Here is a 21,143-nt window from a genome sequence, read left to right on the forward strand (position 1 = left end):
AAAAGCTTCATTTCAGCCCTGGAAGTCACCACTTCCTGACCAGAGTAGTCTCCTTCCTGAAAGACAGCAACACTGACAAACTTGACACTGAAGCATTCATTATCAAGTGTGGACCCAAGGACAGGAAACACACACACACATAGAAAGACAAATCAGGTATGTATTCTGTCAGTTCTGTTTAATGAGTTTTAAAAATCTTAGTTGACTGTCAGTATTTATTTTAAAATGTTCTGGATTTTGGTTATAAATCAGCAAGACATAGTGCTCTAAATTTCATGTAATTAGGTCATATAGGGTTACAACAAAGGAGCCATATAAATTTAATGTCTGTTTATTGATTTCACAATGATTTATGATGGCTTAATATAATTTTCTTTAGATCCTAAAATTTAAAAACTCAAGAATTATTAATCAAGCAAAATAATCATAGCATTGATTTGAATTTAAAGTTAGAATGCATGGATAAAATCCTAACGAATGAGCATAAATCAAAAATATCAGAAACAAGATAACTATATGGTTATGATCATATTAAAATTTTGAAATTACTGTTGCTCAACAAATTAGAATTGTTCATCTTTAGTTCACTAATTAAACATTGGGAACACTCAGAAATTTTGGATTAAAGATTTCAAGAATTATTTGAAAAAGCCCTAGAACTTGCTTCCTTGCATGTTGTGTCCTCATTAAAATTTTCCATGCAGTCAATGAAAATAAACCTGGAAAAGATATAAAATTATTACATGTAAATTCAAGTTAATACTTAATTTTTAAAATGTTTATTTTAAATAAAACTATGTATTTTCACATAAAAATTACATATTTGTTACTTGTAATTATACATATGAAGTTTTTAAATTTAAAATTTATTGACAAACTCATATAAAAATCAATAAGAAATACAAATAATCAGAAAACTAGGGGAAGTGCACACACACACATCAAAAGAATTATAAATTCATCAACAAAACTAACAGGCAACCTACACAATGGGAGAAGATATTTGCAAATGATGTATCAGATAACCCAAAAACCAAATAATCTAGTCAAGAAATGGGTGGAAGACATGAACAGACATTTCTCCAAAGAAGGCATACAACTGGCTAACAGACACATGAAAAAATGTTCAACATCCCTTGCCATCAGGAAAATACAAATCAAAAGTACAATGAGATACCACTTCACACCAGTCAAAATGGCTAAAATGAACAAGTCAGGAAACAACAAATGTTGGCGAGGTTGTGGAGAAAGGGGAAGATTCTTACACTGTTGGTGGGAATGCAAGATGGTACAGCCATTCTGGAAAACAGTATGGAGGTTCCTCAAGAAGTTAAAAATAGAGCTACCCTATGACCCAGAAATGGCACTACTGGGTATTTATCCCAAAGATACAGATATAGTGAAAAAAAGGGGCACATGCACCCCAATGTTCATAGCAGCAATGTCTGTGGTAGCCAAACTGAAAGGAGCTGAGATCTTCTTCAACCGATGAATGGGTAAAGATGTGGTTCATGTATACAATGGAATATTACTCAGCCACCAAAAAGGATGAAATCCTACCATTAACAATTTTTTCAGTGACATGGAGGAACTGGACAGTATTATGCTGAGTGAAATAAGTCAATCAGAGAAAGACAATTATCATATGTTTTCACTCATATGTGGAATGTAAGAAACAGTGCAGAGAATCATAGGGAAAGAGAGGGAAAACTGAATGAGAAGAAATCAGAGAAGGAGACAAACCATTATAGACTCTTAACTATAGGAAGCAAACTGAGGGCTGCTGGAAGGATAGGCGGGTGGGGGGATGGGGTAATTAGGCGATGGGCATTAAGAAGGGCACATGTTGTGATGAGCACTGGGTGTTATATGCAACTGATGACTTATTGAACTCTATATCGGTAACTAATGATGTACTATATGTTGGCTAATGAATTTAAATTAAAAAAATAAAGAACTGTAAATTAATACAACAGTGCAGTAGCATTTTCTACATAAGAAACTAATGTAAGTTACAGAAATTGCTATATGATAGTAATTTAGAGAAAACAAAAACCTTAATTCAGTTTTATGACAAAAATGAAACTCCTGAAAACTATTTTAAGTGCCACTCAGCAATATATGACTCATTGACTTTAATTCATTTCCTTTCTACAAATGTATTGGTAAAATCATAAACTCTGCCAAGAAAAACATACATAAAATGCCATTGTTACATTATTACCATCAGTTTACAACAGAAAATAATGCCTACAGTTATAGTAAACTTATTAAATGAAACATTACATATCCTTTAAACAGAATGAGTTGGATCAATATATCCTCATTTCCAAGAGCTTCAGGAAAATTTTCTAGTAAAAAAATGGAGTGCAAAACAGTGAGTATGATTTCATTTGTGCAAACAGTACAGGTCTTATTTATCCATTTATATATTCATGGCCAAACACAATTTGCACCACTTTTAAAAACTGGGTGAAGAGCCAAGAGGTATAAATGAAGAGAGGTGGGGAAGAAGACTTTAATTGTCATTTAATGTATCAATGCACTTAGACTTTTTAAGTTTGACTATATTATAGTTTAAGATAAGTCAGTAAAAGTAACAGTAATTTAAATGCTTTTAAAATAGAGAAAAAAATAAAAGTTTTTAAAATGATTTTTGAAGAGAAGAAATATTTCAGGTTAGATCTGTTAACATATGAGAGTTAATGGTTTGAAAGTGTCCAGAACGCTTGGTCCCAGATCTACTTCTGTTTTCTTCCTACATTCTGAGGATGGGAAGATTAATTTCCATGAAGAGCTATTCTCGTTAACATCATTAACATAACATTCCATGGAGATGGAGCATGTTACCTGATTGGTGGGTGAGAGAATTTGGCTCATGTTTCTCAGTTGGCTAAAGCTAATCTGTTATAAAGTCCCAAGGACCAAAATAGCTCTTTTCTCTTCTTTCTGTTGAAACTAGTGAGGAAGTTAGGCTAATTTGATTAATATTGAGTCAGTCAACACATCCAAAAATTTTAATGAAGTGTAGATTACTGGTTATTTAAAAATGCATGGGAAAAGACAAACATACAAAGGCATTATCATACAACTGATTTCTAAACTCAATACTTTTGAAATACAAAACAATGATCATTACCCCCCCAAAACTCAGTTTATTGAAACAAATTGATTTTTAAGTTGGTCTAAAACTTGTTTCACTGTTTTGTCTACAAATGTTACTAGGTTTTCAGTTTCATCTCATATCAGAACCTTGTTTTTTGACGTATTTACTTCTCAAAGTAGTAGGTAATTATTTCTTGGAGTTAACGTCAGCAACGATGAGAAGCTTCTATAATAATAATTTCCTTTGCTTCCTTTTTGTTCAATATAGTCCCATTTGTATTTTGTTTTTGTTGTTGCCTTTGCATTTGATGTCTAATTCAAACACTCATCACTAAGATCAATGTCAAGGAGCTTACCCTTTGTTTTCTCCTACCGGATTATGGCTCCAGATCTCACTGTCGAGTCTTTAATCCATCTGCATTTGAGGTAAGATAATGGCCCAATTCATTCTTTTGCAGGTGGCTGCCCAGTTCTTCCAGCACCACTTAGTTAAGAGAATGTCCTTTCCCCATTGTTTATTCTTGGCTCCTTCCTTTGCTGTAAATTAACTGACCACATACGCGTGGGTTTATTTCTGGGCTCTCTATTCTGTTCCATTGATCTATGTGTCTCTTTTTATGCTAGTACCTTACTGTTTTGCTAACTATAGCTTTGTGGTATAGCTTGAAATTTGTAAGTGAGATGCCTCCAGATTTGGTCTTCTTTCTCGAGACTGCTTTGGCTAGGCAGGGTGTTTTTGTGGTTGAATCCACATTTTAGGATCGTTTTATTTCTGTGGAAATTGACACTGGAATTTTAATACATGATGCATTAAATCTGTAGACTGTTTTGGGTAGTATGGACTTTTTAACAATATTAATGTTTCCAATTCATGAACATGGAATTTCTTTCCATTTACTTGTGTCTTTTTCAATTTCTTTCATTACTGTCTTACAGTTTTCAGTGTACAGATCTTTCACCTCTTTGATTAAACTTACTTCTAGATATTTTATTCTTTTTGATGTAATTGTAAATGGAATTGTTTTTCTTCATTTATAAGTTCATAGGTTATGAACACACCACCATTACATTAGATTATCCTGAATTTACCTGTATTTTACCTTTATCAGAGGGATTTATGCTTTCATATGTTTTCTTCTTATAATCAGCAACTCTTTTGTTTCAGTTTGAAGAAGACCCTTTAACATTTCTTATAAAGCCTGTTTACTGGTACTGAACACTTTCAGCTTTTGCTTTTCTGGAGAACTCTTTATTTTTCCTTCAGTTATGAAGAAAATTTTGCCAGGTAGAGTATTCATGGTTGGAAGTTTTTTCTTTCAGCACTTTAAATAATTCATGCCACCCTTCTGACTGGTAAAATTTCTCCTGAAAAATCTCCTGAGTATTATGAGGGGAGGAGAGGTTCCCTTGTACAAAATGAGTTTTCTCCTTATTGCTTTTAAGATTCCCTTTTTGTCTTTAACTTTTGACAATTTAATTCTGTGTTTTGGTGTAGGTTTTTTGGGGTTCATCTTATTTGGAACTCTAGATTTCCTGAATCTGGATGTCTGTGTCCTTCCCAAGTTACAGAAAGTTTCAGTCATGATTTCTTTCAATACATTTTCTGCTCCTTTCTCTCTCTCTTCTATTTCTGGGACCCTTGCAACATAAGTATTGGTCCACTTGATGTTGTTCTATACAGTCTTTAACCTGTCTTCATCCTTTTTCATTCTTCTCTCTTTTTGCTCCTCTCATTGGATGAAATCTGCTGTCTTTTTCTCAAGTTCTGGATCCTGTCTTCCACTTCTATTGAATTTTTCAGCTCTGTTATTATATTTTTCCAGGTCGGTGAATTCAGTTTGGTACTTTCTTATATTTTGTATTTCCCTATTGAAATTTTTACTTTGTTCATGAATTCTTTTCCTGACCTCAGAGAGCATCTTCATGATCATTGTTTTGAACTCTTTATCAGGTAAATCACCTATCTCCATTTTAGTAAAGTCTTTTTCTGAGGTTTTATGCTGTTCTATTGTTTGGAACATATTCCTCTGTGTCTTCATTTTCCTTGCATTTCTGTGCTGGTTTCTATGAATTAGACAAAAGAGCCACCTCTCCCAGTTTTGAAGAAGAAGCCTCTGTATAAAAGATAAATTTTACCATTCAACCATGCCCTTCCTCTTGGCTGTCTTTCAATTCTTTGTGAAACTGCGTAGTGTGTTCTTAATGGCCCCCAGTAGTTGAAGGTGGGCCAAGACCTGTCAGTGTCCCAAAGAGGCAGAGCTCAGTCAGCACCTGGATGCCAGATGGTTTTAACCTGGATCCTCAGGTAGCAGTTTTTGTTTGTTACAGTCCTATGGAACCCATCAATTTAATTAAGCCCTGTTGGCCATTGGAGCCATGCAATCAAGGGGTATCCTCTGAAAAAAACATGGCACGGATGTGTGTACAAGTTCCTTTCCAGGAGATACCTTTACTCTGAAACAAAATAAAGGGAGAGTGCCAAGACGACACCAAGTTCTTGGTTTCTGTAGTGTTGCAGTATTAAATTGGAAAGCTGCCCCTCAGTCCATAGCTATTAGAATGAACAAACAGCCTTCTTTCATGAAAAGACTGGGTGTGTTTCAGTTTGCTGCCTCTGCTCTGGACCCTTGGGAATTTGCCACAGTGAGTCTGCACAAACCTTTCAAGAATTATCTCCTAGTTTGCTATAGCCTTCTGAGTCTTGTGGATCCAAGCTCTGTTGGCTTTCAAAGCTAGATGTTTGGGAGCACATCTCTCACATGGAAGTCTTAGAAGTTGGGGTTCTGATGTATGGATGGATGTGGGGTCCAAACTCATCACTCCTTAAGGAGAAGCTGGGAGTTGTGAGATCTCTCCCTATTCTGTGTTGCTTCACCATGGCTGGGGCTCACGGCAAGATTGTGTCTCAGCCTCTCCTTCCCACATTGATATGGATTTTTTTCTCATTTTCCCAAAGAGTAAGAGTCACTCAGCTAGTTTTCGGATTTCTTTCAGAGTGAATTTTTCTGTCTGTAGCTGTCGGTTTGGTGTCCATGAAAGGAGTAAGTTTAGGAGCTCCCTATGTCACCATCTTCACTGCAGCTTCTGAGATGCCCAAGTTCATTTCCTCTCACCCAACCATACATCATACTTCAGCAAACAGTTGTCCTCATTCAAAGAAAGGAGGAGGTAGTGACCATTGCAGCAGAAGAGTAGGAGGTAACAAACCTCTTGGTCAGGTTAGGGGCAGCAAAAGGGGCAGCTGGCCTCAGTCTTGAATCATAAAATTCAACAAATTTTTAAAAGCATTTTAAAATTATATTAACATGAATATCAGCTTTTGGCAGTTTTAAATCTTCATGCAGTCTTCATTGTTCATTTTAAATATCACCCATGCGGAAATAAAGTAATAAAATCTAGGCAAGCTTTGTTTTCTTACTAATTTATACCTAATGTTATCTTTCAACTTAAATATGAACTTTACTCTTAGAATATGTATGGTCAAGGATTAAAACTTGATACCACTATAGACAAAGAGATGGTTCAGAATTTTACATAATTAAAAATTAAAAACTCCATGCCAATTCTTACCATCAGCAAAAATGTTAAAAAGCTAATTTGAAGCCTGAAAAGGTTAATTTTATTTTGTAGATTAAATTTAATGAACTTAGCTTAAGTTTCTTATGGAAAATCCTTCTGGAGACTAAAAGGTAGCTACATGACACTTTAAAACTTTATTGTAAATGTATACATATGTTTCTATCAAAGATAACTGAAAATGTTCATTTTTAAATATCAGTATTTGTTTTTCACTCATGCTTTGTTTTCAATATATCTGTTTTCTCTATTCTCTGCTTATTTGAAAACTCCAAGGCCTTTGACACAGACTGAATTCTGAATGTCAGTGGAGAGTATTTGCCGTGAGAATGACAACTTGACAACAGTAAGTACCTTGTTATATAAAGTCTATACAATTATGCTATCAAGGCTCACCATTTTTTCACCAGTAACTTTCAACATTTACTCTCCCTTTTTTTTTTTGTGAAAGCAATTCAAACTTGTGACACAAAGTCATATTTCAGTAAAACTTAATCTGTAATAAAATCTTATACAATGGTACTTTCAAGCTTTAAAGGAAATAACTTTCACTCTCCACTCAGTTCTTCACCTTGTACATCTTAAGAGGAAATCCAGTTTATACAACCCAAGCCTAATGCAACTTATGCCATCTGATAATTTCGCAGGCAATTAACAAAATTCATGCTTCTCCTTTCATGGTATAGTTTGTCACACAAAAGTAGTCCTTAGACAACAGTTGAATTCCCTACCCCCACTGCTTCTCCAAACATGGGAGCATCTTTCTGCTGGTGGGATGTAGATTATATAGAACTCAGAGGTTGGAACAAGCACAGGTAGAAGGGGACTTACTCTTCTATTCATTGTGTAAAGGGAAACTGTCATTGACCGAGAATATTTCACTGGAACCACTACTACAGCAAGAAGAAACTGCCATTGCATGAAAGCCTTAAATGTTTGGGGTTATTTCTTACTTGAATTAATACAAATAAGATTTCAAAACATATATTTAATGCCTTTATGTTTACTTTGCTTTTGTATCTTTCAGATTCTTTTGGAGGGGTTAAAAATCGTAATATTTTAATTATTTTAATTTAATGTTTTCAGCTTTGTTCACTGCATAAGACCATATCTAGAAAATGAAATGATGTGGTAATTCAAAGGTACAATTATAGATTCCTCTGTTTTTCATTCTGAAGGAAGCCCTACAGTTGAGGGGCTGCAGCAGAATATTTCATCCACAGCTAGTAAGACTAGATCAAGTGAGCTCACATAAGTCAATTTGCTAGTTTTTCCCATTAATCATAGCATGTTTTCTTTTGAGATTTCTTTATTTTTTTGCTAAATTTAAGAACAATGTGTAAGGTTTTTAAAAAAGGAATAGTGTAACAGCAGCAAAGGACTGTATCTGGGTTTGTGGATGAAAAGGGGACTGAAGGCTGTCTGGTGGCTTCATGGATCAATAAAGATGCATAAGAAAGGACAGGCCACCCTTGGAAGGACCAAAAACTGTGGAATGGATACCCATGGATAATCATGACTTTCTTTGACAGTATGTGTTATGATGATCTTTGTATCTAATAAAATCATTATTTCTTCCTTTATTCAATGAAATATTAATTTCCTTTGAGGTATTGCTTACAAGGCTCTTACCTGGAGAGTTATCCACTTGGCGAAGAAAACTTAGAACAAGAAGAACCATGTTTTGAAAGTCAGTAAAGTCGTGGATGAAGGGGGCTCTATCCCCGTTAACAAGCATTCGTGGGGGCAGGCCCTTCTGGAACTCATATGTTCTGACCAAAGTTGTTGGAAAGAGGGCTGCAGCTAAATATTTCACAGCCACACACCAATTTCTTCCAAAATTTGCTTCTGGTTTAGAATAATACTCCAACCTAACAGACAAGTGGAAACAGGTACAATTTTAATTAGTCCATTCAGAATTCCAGCCTCATTATTTTCTTGTTTCTGTTTTTGATTTTTTAGTTTCAAGTTTTTATTTAAATTCTAGTTAATTAACATATAGTGTACTATTGTTTCAGGAGTAGAATTTAGTGATTCATCACTTACATATAGCACCCAGTGCTCATCACAAGTGAGAAACAATGGTTTAAATAAACTGCAATGGCTTAGATAAACAGCAAGCCCTAAGAACAATGGCTTAAATAAACACTAGGAAAGAGGTGAGGGCACCAGTTCAAGGCACAAATATAAGCAAAGTCAGATCAAATGGAATCCTTTCAAATGATTTAACTGAATGTGTTAATGGACAATTCATCTAATATTTCAGTTAAGATGTAGCCAAGTAAAAAAAATAAAAATATACCTTAAAAAGCTCATTTTAATTTAAAATACAGATATACGTGCACCAATCAATCTGAGGATCCAAGATCCAACAGTTTTAAGTATATGTAGACCATACAGAGCTCAGTATTGTCTCATGTAAAGAAAAAACCCTAATATATTCTTTTACCTAAAAAAGTAACATGAGATTTGAAGGAAATATCCCAGTATGTAGTAGACTGCAAACATGTCTGCAGTTTTTCAAACTTTTTCTATCTCTGGTGTTTGTTTTTCCCAGTGCCCCTTCCCTGTTACATTGGAAGGAGGTGGAAAGGAAAGAGGCATAATTTTCTGATCCTGGTTCAGCCATAAGATTTCATTTGGCCAAATAGGATATTAACCAACTTGACACCCTGTAAGCTTGAAATATGTTTTCACAATTTGGTTTCTTTCTCTTGCCATTCTGCTGTCACTATGGTAAACACTCAAGCTTGCTTGATGAAGAATGAGAAGACAAGTGGAGCAGAGCTGAGCTTCACTCAACCCTGGGATGCCAATCAAAATCAGCTAACATGGTGTGAGCCCAGGAATGATCAGCAGACCTGCCCAGCTGAATCTTAAACTTGTGAGGAATAAACACTGGTCTATGACACTGAGATTTAGTAGTTATCCCCTGTGCTACATTCTCGTGAAGAAAACAAAATGAAATACAGGGCAACACACCTAATAAATTGCAGATTTCTCAACAATGAAACTGAAGCTAAAAAGTAATGGAGATATGCCTTCAAAAATCTTAAGTATTACCAGCCTAGGTTTCTGTAATCACTCAAAGCCTCAGTCAGAAATCATGATAGAATAATGATACTATAAGAATGCAAATTACCTACAATTTTTTCTTCTTATACAACTGTTCTGAATCGACTAGTATGTAAGTCCTAACAAACAAAGTAATCCAAGAAATAAAAAGATACAGGATACTGGAAATGGGTGATTCAACTCAAAGAAGAGACAAAGGAAATCTATTACAAAGATACTAGAGACCTAAGAATCCTATCTGACCACCTAGGCAAAGCAGACCAGGTCAACAGCTCCGAAAGAAACCTCTTCAAGAAGAAAAAATTGATATAATTCCACATGCTTTTAAACATATTGAGAAGAAACTTCCTTGATTTGCCAACTTGAAGTAATTAGCATTGTGTACAATAGAAAGTAAACAAAAATGCACAAAAAAATTATCAATGCTAAAGGGAATAAGATAAAAAAGGAAAATAATTGTAATCGGTTTAGTACATGTGATATGAAGAGCAATTAGTAGTTAAAATAATGTAGCCACTGAACATTGACCCAATCCAAATCACTAAACAATCATGCAGAGAAAGTGAGAAGTGGGAAGAATTTGTGTGGTGTGTGGGTGAGGGGAACTAGGTGGTAATTTTCTATGGTCATGATAAAAAGGATTATACTTAAATCTACAAATCAGGAAATGTTCTAGGATTTTTTATTTTTAGAAATATAGTACCAAATATCAAAGTAATCAGTGGTTGTAGTTGTATTCTCCCTGGATACAGCTGTTTCATTTACTTATGTATTTTTGGTGGAAGAGATGGAAAAACCTCATAGAACCACGTGACTCTTTAAATCATTGACATATAAGAAGTGGATAATATACAAACTAAAAGTGATCCAAAACAAAAATAAGAAAGCACACCTGAATTCAATATGTGAATTAAAGAAACAGGAAGGATGGATGGATCTCTGAAGAATTCCTGAAATAGAGATAGCAGCAGCTGTGGGAAGATGCTAAGATCTTCCCACAGACCATTCCCATAGATGGTCTAAGGGCCATCCATCCGCTATTCTAACTCCTAGGACAGGGAGGCCCCGATCACACTCACTTGCCTGCTAACCTACCTAGAGGGAGGGAGAAGAGGTAAGAATGATATTTTGTTCAATTAGGTGATTGCCTGCATGATTCATCTCTCCCCAGAATTGAAAGATTCTTCATCAAGGAAGTGAATATTGTATTTTATTCCTGCTTCATTATATATTGAAGCACTTCAATTATATATTGAAGGTGGAAGCACTTTTTTGTTGTTTAGTAGCTTTTAATATCTTTTTAGAAGGGAAGAAGAACCTTGGTAGTTACTGACCTCATCAAATGAGTTTGTAGGCCATGTACCTTGCAGACAGTACAGCTTGCAGGTAAGAAAATGAGCTATGGAGTCATGAGAAATTTGAATACTAGCCCTGCTACTCCCTGGCCATAACATTTTAAGCAAGTTCCTAAACAGCTCAACTACATGCTCAGGATCTAGAGAAAGGAGGTGTTTTGAGGTGAGATCTTATGTTAGGATACTTCATGAAATTTCTTTTACTTATTGTACTTGAGAAACAGTAGCTGCTTAAAAAACTCAGTTGAGAGAGTCATTTGTTGATACCTAAATAGAAGGTCAAGTAAGAAGGATCGAATTTCAGAGAATAAAAAGAGTTATTAAAAAGCTATTTTGTGGTTATAATTAGTGAGGGAAGTGCTTCTAAAACTATCAGAAAAAAAATTTTTAGGTCATATGCTTGTGATCAAAATAGTCATGTAAATATTTAAGATTATTCACCAAAAATTCATATGCTCTCTGATTTTGGAGTTTTTAAGTAAATTTAGCCTGTTAAAAATATGATATTTCTTTCAAAAGCAGTTCCATTACATATACAGGAATAAACACAATAAGATTAAAAGTCTAAGTCCACAGGAGACAGGAAATATGCCTATAAGAAAAAAGTTTCTTCAATCTCCTTGAATTTACCTGAAGTACTCTTATATTTCTTAGGGACAAAGTTGGATTCTCTAGTGATTTATCTTTGTATATGAACCTGGAACATCTGTAAATGAAAAAAGTAATCTAGAGCAATGACTTGCTATCAGTCATATCTTGAGGTTGGCAATCCCAGGCCAGAATCGTTGTCTAATAATCTCATTGCTATTTCCTGTCATCAGAATAGAAAAAGCAGTTGAGTTACAACTGCAGTCCCAAATCCTATCACTGACACTGCCCCAGGAGAAAACTCTTCCATTGCCCAACTTAATATCTGGTTTTTGAAACCATATCAAGAAAGGAGGTAAAGTAGGAAATGTGCTTTGAATCTGCTACTTACGTGATTTATTTACCTAACTGATGGAGTCAGTGGGAGTCAGTGGGAGAGACAACCAGTGAAATTAAGAGGCACACATTCCTGCCTGACTTTACCAGTCTACTTATACAATGCCAAGGACCCCAATTTTTTGGTTCTTGTTTTTTAGCATACCCAGATTTCTACCCCACACTTCACTCAAAGTGGTTGACTTTACCCTCAGACGGTGTCCATGATAGCTGATTTTATGTGTTAACTTGACTGGGCCTTAGGGTGCCCAGATATTTAGTTAAACATTATTTTGGGTGTTTCTGTGAGGGTTTTTTGGGAAATCTGTTTCCAAAATCAGTTGACTGAGTGAAACATATTGCCCTCCCTAATGTGGATGGGCCTCATCCAATATTTTGAAGGTGTATTATAACAAAAGTCTGACCTTCCCTAAAGTAAGAGAGAATTCTCTTGACTGATGGTCTTCAGACTGGAAGATAGAGTCCTGGTTCTTTCTATCTATCTATCTATCTATCTGTATCTATTTATCTGTCTATCATCTAGCTAATCTATTTATCTATCATCTATCTATCTATCTATCTATCTATCACTATCTCCTATTGGCGCTGTTTGTTCGGAGAACCCTGACTAATACATTATCATTCACAACTAAGCGCTCTAGATAAAGAGTGTAACATGTAGATGTAACATCTAGATGTAACATGTAGGCTTGATAATCTTCTAAGCTATCCTGTGTGCTAATCCTGATGCTGGTTTATCTTTTTCCTTAAGTATGTACCTACCATATGATGTGCCCATGGTCAAAATAATGAAGAAAATTTCTTTTCTTTTTTTTTTTAATATAGAGAAATTGCTTGTTATGTTTTATTTGTTGGTTGGTTGGCTAGCTGTTTTGTTAGTTATCAGTTGGTTAGCACAAGATGGGGTTTTTTTTCTACAAAATTTTGCCCCTTCTTCATAAAACACTTTTTAATCTAATCATTCTAAGAGAGTTATACTTCATCATTAAAATACTCAGTGAATAATATTATTTAATAGGAAGATTAACTGTCACTTTAGAAGAGGAATAAAAAGGCATAAGTAAGGCCAAAATCATTTACCATCTTAAATAGAAATGATTTGGGATCATTCTTACCTATCTTCAAATATTTTGCTAGCATATTCCAAGGTTGAAACATGTACAGCCCAGAAGTACTTCAACAGGTCTTCAAAGCTACTAGAAGGATCCTGCAAATGCTGTAGCAAAGGAGATATTTATTCATATTTGAGAAAATATAACAATTCCTCTCCTTAACATTTCATTGAATCCCATATATAAGGTAGAAATATTCTACAAGAGAGGAGAATTTTTGTTTCTAAGAACTATGCAGGATCTTAGTGAATAACACTCCATAATAGAGTATAATAAATATCTATTATAAGTAATATTATTGAATGCACCTATAAGAAATGAGCTGCAACAATTTTCACAAGAGTCAGTATTTTATACTGGCCAGGAGGATTTTGGTTTTGTTTTGTCATTTGTTTTTCTGCCACCATAGTAGAAATTACCACGAAAGTTTAAAATTAAGAAAAAGAGGAAATTTTTATTAGGATATTTAATCTAATCATATCTAAAGTAGTGAATTAATAATCTACAGAACTAGTAAATCTATCTTTTTATTGTGGACCTTAGCTCACTTCTATGTTTAGCCAATGTTTGCATTTTGCTTATTGAATATTTGGTTTTGATTGTCACATAATTGTTTAGTTCTACCTATATATGATAATTTATTAATTCAGTTGAAATAAGTTAATTGACTGTTCAAAAAACAAACTCTATAATTGTATTTCTCCCAAGAGTTAACCCTTGGTTGCCATGCAGTCTCAATTAGCCAGAATACTCTTTTTATTTAGTAAGATACATTTTGTGCTCTCACATTTATGTATAATTTAGTTTAAATGAGTGGATAGACTTTGTGGTAATGCTGTATTGGTTCAGAGGGTATTAATGGCACATAATGATCCACTGTAAAGTAATAATATAATTTGCATAACAATTTACATTTTTGCACTTAGGAAAATATTATATGATGAACACAAAGACCTAGACAAAAAACATTATACAAAAAAGGAAATTCTCTAATCGCCTCCTAAGAAAATAAATTATAAAACTTAAGAAAGCAACCTGGTAAAAGGCACTCCACTTGCTCATTATCTCAGGAAAGGATGATTGACAACTAGAAACATTAAGGCAAAAATTCTTCTGATCCTTGGGTGGTGGCAAAAGCATGACTTGTTCTGATGATATCCCCATTATGCCAGAATCAACCGCAGCAAGGAAAGGTAATGCACTTAGAAAGTAATTCATATCTGTAATAGCAAAAATACTTATTATTACCACAAGCACTAACAAATGTGATAGAGAATATTTTTAAGTAATCTGTAAGCCAGTAAGCAAAAATCACAGGTCCAGAAACCAAAAAGTTAGTCACTACCAAAAAAAATTAAAGATCTCCCTAAGGATCATATACATAGCTTTTGTTAATAAACCTAGAATCATAAATAAACATAGACTTGAGCCATTGTCTATAATATCTTAAATAAAAATTAATGTTGACATTTCATATTAATTTAATATTACTTAATATCCATTTTTTCAAAGTGATAAGTAAAAAAGGAAGAAAATTATCTATTTGCGCCTAGAATGATACACCTCCAACTGAAGGTTTATCATAACAATACTTTTCTAAAACATTTTAATGTGGCTATAGTGTTAACACTTTGTACTTTGTACTTAGCCAAGTTTAATGTGCAACCATGATATCACAAAGTCCTTGTTTTATATTGGGTTTTTAAAGCAAACATTTTGAGTAAGTGTTGACAGTTGATCTTTGGATAATTAAATTGACAATGAATTAACTTTTTTATTTCTCTCTAAATATAATCTATTCCATCAGATTTAGACATTATAATTTAGATGGCTATAAAGCTTATACTGATTCTCACTGGTGATGCGGAACATTGTCTATGATAAGACATGCATTTATGAATGCAATTCTACGCCCCAGTGGAGCAGGCTGCTACTCCAAACTACTAAATCAATCAGAGAATAAAGAAGTCTGAGTTCTACATCTGTGGCCATGACTGTTTGTGGGTCTTTGAAAAGAACCATCTGCATAGTATCAGAAAAACATGTAAAGGTGTTATGTGATGTATGTAAATCCAAGAAAGTGAAACTTAATATATTCATGTCTCTAGTTATTGGGAAGTATCTCTAAGAAATTTTGTGGAAATTAATTTTATTACTAAAAAACAAAATAGAATTAAAGAATTACAAAATACCTTTTGATTATTTTCGTATTAAGTATGTGACGGAGCCTTCGATTACGGATTGACAAAATGATTTGTGGCACACTACTCTGACACATTTATGGTTTTAAAGTCAAACACATTCGGTCTGAACAAAATGAGGCAAAGCCCTATTTGCTTGTTCTCTCATTTCTCATCCTTCCTCATTCTGGAGACTCGCCGTCTCTCGTGGGACCTCCCATCTGACTGCCAGTGCTGGGCTTTCAGAGGCCATGGTCCTTTGCATTTCCTTGTTTCAGTCCTTCTGTGAAAAGCTGTATGTGTCCTGAGGTATCATTATTGACATTATGGCTGTTGAATTCTAGAATGTGGCATAAAGGCCACAAGGTACGTGATGAAATGGATTCCTTCTTACAAAGGAATAGTATTGTTTTGTCTCTGTCCCTAAGATTTTAGGTTGAATACTTTCCTTGGGAATGGCTGTTACCTATTTTGCCATTTAGATGAACCTACCAGGGGCACCTGGGTGGCTCAGTGGGTTAAAGCCTCTGCCTTTGCTCAGGTCATGATCCCAGGGTCCTGAGATCGAGCCCCAGATCGTCGGGCTCTCTGCTCAGCGGGGAGCCTTCTTCCCCACCCCACCGCACCCCCGCCTGCCTCTCTGTCTACTTGTGATCTCTGTCTGTCGAATAAATAAATAAAATCTTTTAAAAAAATAAAAATAAATGAACCTACCAGCCCACCAGCTGTCCACAGAGATACACAAATGATCTCCAGATTCATAGCCACAGCCTTTCCTTTGTCTGGGATCAGCTAATCTTCCTAGAAAAGAGAGGATGCAGGGATTATTTGTTATATACTAACATTAATTCTTGAATATCAATAAATATTTTGCTTTAATTTGGTCTCTTCTTCTTTCATTGGTCCCCAACAAGTCCCTCACACCAAATCCCTCTCTCCCGTCCTTTTCTCGTCCCTTCCTTAAACACACACACGCGCACACACACACACACCCCCTCTACAGTCAAGCACATGTTTCTATGCCATCCTGTTTCCAGGTCTTGTCCTTTGGCTTAATTTCCAATATTATCAAATTAGAGTAGAATTTCTCAGGTGGACTTAAACGCTGGTATTTTTTTTTTTTAAGTAGGCAGTTATTTTCAATATACAGCCAAGATTGAGAAATACTGCTTTGGCTCATTCTTTTATTTCCTAGTAGATTTCATTTCTATTTCCCCAGTAAAATTTCATCCATATTTCAAGTCCCAGGTCAAATTCATTTTTTTCTGATTACTCCAGCTGACTCCACTCTGGCCCTTGTTTTGCACTTTTAATGTCTATCCAAGAGTTTTTGTTTATTGTTTTCTATTTAATTCCTGCTATCTTTCCTATTTCACTTGTGCTGTAAATTCTTTGATGGCAGGGAAACTGTCTGAAAGTACTTATTCACACCCCATCTCTCCACTGCTCTTAGCAAATGCTGGACACTTATCAGCTCATCAATGAATGAGTTTAGTCAGACTTGATCCTGATGTGTGAATGCAAAGAAAGAGCAAGAAGAGCATTAATCTACCAGCTCATTCAGACTCCGTATCTCCCCTGAGGTTGGCATGCCTCCCATAGTAGACTTTATATTAATGATTTCTCTTGGACAAGGGTTGTTTTGACCCCAACGAATGCCAGATAAATAGGAGTAGATTTGGGTCTCAGGACATTCCCTAACGAAGAAGCATGACTTGTCCTCCTCGGTAGCTCCTGAATATGACCACTGCTCAGACTTAAGATCAACCATAATCTACTCTCTATATTTTTTCTATTGGAATAGAACATATTTCTTTATTGGTGGTATTATCAGTGTGGATAAGCTCCTTCATGAGCTTCTTCTGTTGGCAAGAACAAAAATATCTAATTTATGAATCCTTGGCCCACAACATATCTCCTAACTAAACACTAGAATGTATTTTCAAGAGGAATCAATCATTTGCAGAGAAACTTCCTTATGAACAAGATGGCACTCCTTACCTATCTGCCCTATCTCCATGTATAGGTAATCACAATTGGGACTTCAAAAAAATTCAGGTTAATTTGACATCACCTTCTGTTTTTAATGTATATCCTTTTGACTGTTTTGTTCATCTAAGTGCTTCGAATGGCATCTAGCACCTAGCAGGAGTTCAATAGATATTTGAAGTATGCTCAATAGATTTCAATAGATTTAATATGAAGTCTTTTTGTGTTTGGCAACTACCCCTTATGCCCCATTGTGGATTCTAGTCAAGACAGAAGCATGTAAAAGAAGGTTTTATGGAGGAGAAGTGGAGAAATATGGTTATGAGGAGAAAGAGGAAAAAGAAGAGAATCAATTTTCAAAAACATGGTATGGTATTTACAGAATCTTACTTCCCAGTTACTACGTGGTCATATTAGTAGATCGTCAAGATGAAAACAAGAATCATTCTTACCTGTTCTGTATTGCCAGCCATGCTGGAGAGGTAAACCCCAAAAAATATTTTGTTCATTGTTAGCTACAATGTTTTCAAAATAACTAGCTGTCTTGTTCACTAGGATTTTGTACATCCCCAGTCTCTCAGAGTATATCCAGGGATCAATGAGGTACTTTCCATTCTCTACCCTGTAGTCACTGAGCTGACCAGGACTCTTCTTCCACAGCGGCGGATACAGATCTGAGAAATTATATGCTCCTGCTAGAGAAACAGAAAAGCAACTAACTAGCACACAGGTCCAAGGAGGAAGGAAAGCCATTGTACCAAAGCTGGGGACTGAGATTGTGGCCAGGCTTTTATTGGGAAATGGAGGAAGAAGTCATGGTATTTGCTTATATTTCAGCATGTCAACACTTTTTGTTCTTTTCCCTGAAGATAATAGAGTGAAGATGGGAAGGCCTTACCAATGAAAATAGGGTGCCTCTCTTGCTAAATAATAAATTGATTTATTGATAATAAATTTACCAATATAGTTTGTTAATCACATGATAGTCCAAACAAGCTTTTGAAACTTTTATTGCTGAATGAATAAATATTCTACACACTTTCAAAAAACTGCTATGAAGTTTACATTGTGTTTTTATGCCTATTAAATTAAATACACTCCTACACATATATCTTGACCTTGTTCATCTAGAAATTTAAAGATATGGGCAGTTACCTATGCCTGCTGAAAAGAATTTATATAGCAAGCCTGAAAATGTTATCATTTAAAAAAAATTGACTTGCAAGATTGGCCCTTGGCTGACATCTGTCTACTTGGCTCTCAAAGTTCCTAGTCAACAGTTAAATGACAAATGATTCACTGTACCTAGACTGTGCAAACCATATGGTTTATGCTCAACACCTGCTTTCCTTGCAGAGTCTGGAACTTTCATATATGACCAGCCCCCAGGAAGCAGCTTAGATACTGCCTCTTTAGTGGGCATCCCTGGACAGAAACATAACATATATATGCTGTCCTTCTGTTACTGGGGGAAAACTGTGCTCTGTGGGACTTCTCATGGAAGGGAAAGAGCATGTAGAAATCTACATATGCATTCCTCCAGACTCTGCCTGTGTCTTTTCCCCTTTCATTCAGCTGTGAGTTCTTACTATATCACCATAAAGAACCTTAGCCATGAGTATAATTACATGCTGAATCTTGTATGTCTTCTAGAACATATTTAAACAGAGGTCCCTGAAGGAAAACCTTCAGATACCCATTAGTTTTCTTTCCCCAAATGCTAAGAAAAAACACTTAAAACATTTATTTGGTATGTTTAGTGAATATAAAAACTTCTAGCCCCCATATTGCATTAGGTATCTCTAGATCCTATAGGAAAAGACAAAGTCTAACAGGTTTTAATTTTGGGTGTATAAGTTTCAAGAACATAAAAAAGAAATTCGCTGTGATTATAGTTTCATTATAAAGAAATAGACTGCCTTGGGGTGCCTGGGTGGCTCAGTGGGTTAAAGCCTCTGCCTTCAGCTCAGGTCATGATCCCGGGGTCCTGGGATCAAGACCTGCATCAGGCTCTCTGCTCAGCAGTGAGCCTGCTTCCTCCTCTCTCTCTCTCTGCCTGCCTCTCTGCCTACTTGTAATCTCTGTCTGTCAAATAAATAAATAAAATCTTAAAAAAAAAAAAAGAAAAGAAATAGACTGCCTTAAAGGACTGAGTTTTTCCCCCATGCAGAGGCTATTGAACTAGTGTTTGGGGGGTAATGTAAAGGAAATTGATATATTAGTTAGCATATAAAATAGTTGAATTTTGTAACTGCTTCCGTGTCAGAATCTAAAAAATAGTTTAGCCTGGGAGTGCCTGGATAGCTCGGTTTTTAAGCATCAGGTCAGGTCATGATCCCAGGGTCCCAGGTTGAGCCCTGCGTCAGGATCCCTGCTCGGCAGGGAGCCTGCTTCTTCCTCTCCTATACCCTTGCTTGTGTTGCTTCTCTCAACATCTCTCTCTCTCTCTGTCAAATCAATAAAGTCTTTAAGGAATAAGTTAGGTTGGCCTATATTATTATAGATAGGACTACTGTCAACAGAAACCTTCCAGGGTTTCCTAACCTACACTGTGATTACAAAATATATCACCAATGATATTGGGGTACTCACTTATCATTGAAAAAAAAGCTTTAATGTGTTGCACAAATAATATGAAGGTTGATATACCAGGATTTTAATAATGTGTCAGTCTATACTGGGAAAAAAAAAAAAAAGAATGTTCCACTTAGTAGAAGTTTCTATTGAAAGGAAGAAGCTTGAAGTGAGCTTATGTATCCAATAGACCAAACCAGTCTATTGGCAAAAACTTCTAGTTAATTCCCAGCTTTCTTTCATCCTTGGACTGTTAGCTGGGAACATGGGTATCCAGAATTAAGGCTACAGTTCAAGTATCCCTTGCATAAGGAACCACATTAGTAAGTGCCAATCACTGGGCCATGAATGGAAATGGTGTCATGTAGCTCTTTAAAAAAGGGAAAGGTCACTATTTCATCCCTTCCTCTATGCTGTGGCTTGGGTTGTAGATGTGATAGCTACAATTCCATTTCAATGCTTATGGACAATGATACTATCTTGATGGTATCAGAATGCAAACCTGGAGATTGTGAGAATCCTAGAAAGCTGTGCAACCACGAAATATAACTGAGTCCCTACATCTGGATTTGACCTGAGACAAAAACAACTTTCTTATTTCCATCATGGTTATTTGGGTTTCACCTCCACGTAGTAAAAATAATGTCCTCACAAATAAGCAGTACATCTGGAAAGTCTAATTTGTAGCATCATTAGAAGCCCCTGTTTCCCCACAGGCCAAAAGTGAGGCTGACTTTTGGCATGGTCCACACTGAATATCCCTCAACAGGATATAACTGTTTTACTCCTGTCATTTTATTTATCCAATGATCTTCTGATGACTGATTATTCCACATTCCAAATATATTAATATAAAGGGGAAGTGGCAAAAATTATTTTTTAATCTGGATCAAGAACCCAAGCATTCTGGATATCAAGAAAATATATTTCATCTTTATAAAAAGTTAACATATGGATGAATACTATAAGACATATTTTTCTAGAACAAATGCCAACATCATGCTTAATGGGAGAATTCTGGAGAGTATTTCCTTTAAAGTCAACTATAGGATAAAAAGTAACCACTATCATTATAATCATTTAACTTTTCTTTGAAGATACCATACAATTAAGTTAGCATAGACAAAGAAATTAGAGGTATAAAATTGTCAGTGAGGAAGAGATATTTTTGCAGACAATATGATAATATCTGG

At 35.3% G+C, this 21,143-nt stretch overlaps 1 protein-coding gene across 1 annotated transcript; it reads right to left on the reverse strand.

Annotated features, from left to right (window-relative positions):
- Positions 1–350: 350 nt before the first annotated feature.
- LOC308344335 (protein LEG1 homolog) lies at positions 351–18,129 on the reverse strand (the record flags this gene model as incomplete). Its single annotated transcript, XM_080805903.1, has 6 exons — positions 351–382; positions 8,314–8,552; positions 13,211–13,311; positions 14,243–14,427; positions 16,102–16,188; positions 17,829–18,129. The coding sequence occupies 6 exons, from the start codon at positions 18,127–18,129 to the stop codon at positions 351–353; spliced, it is 945 nt and encodes a 314-aa protein (XP_080662029.1).
- Positions 18,130–21,143: the final 3,014 nt, after the last annotated feature.

The sequence above is a fragment of the Martes martes genome (assembly GCF_963455335.1).
Source record: "Martes martes genome assembly, chromosome: 6".
In the NCBI taxonomy this organism is placed as follows: domain Eukaryota; kingdom Metazoa; phylum Chordata; class Mammalia; order Carnivora; family Mustelidae; genus Martes; species Martes martes.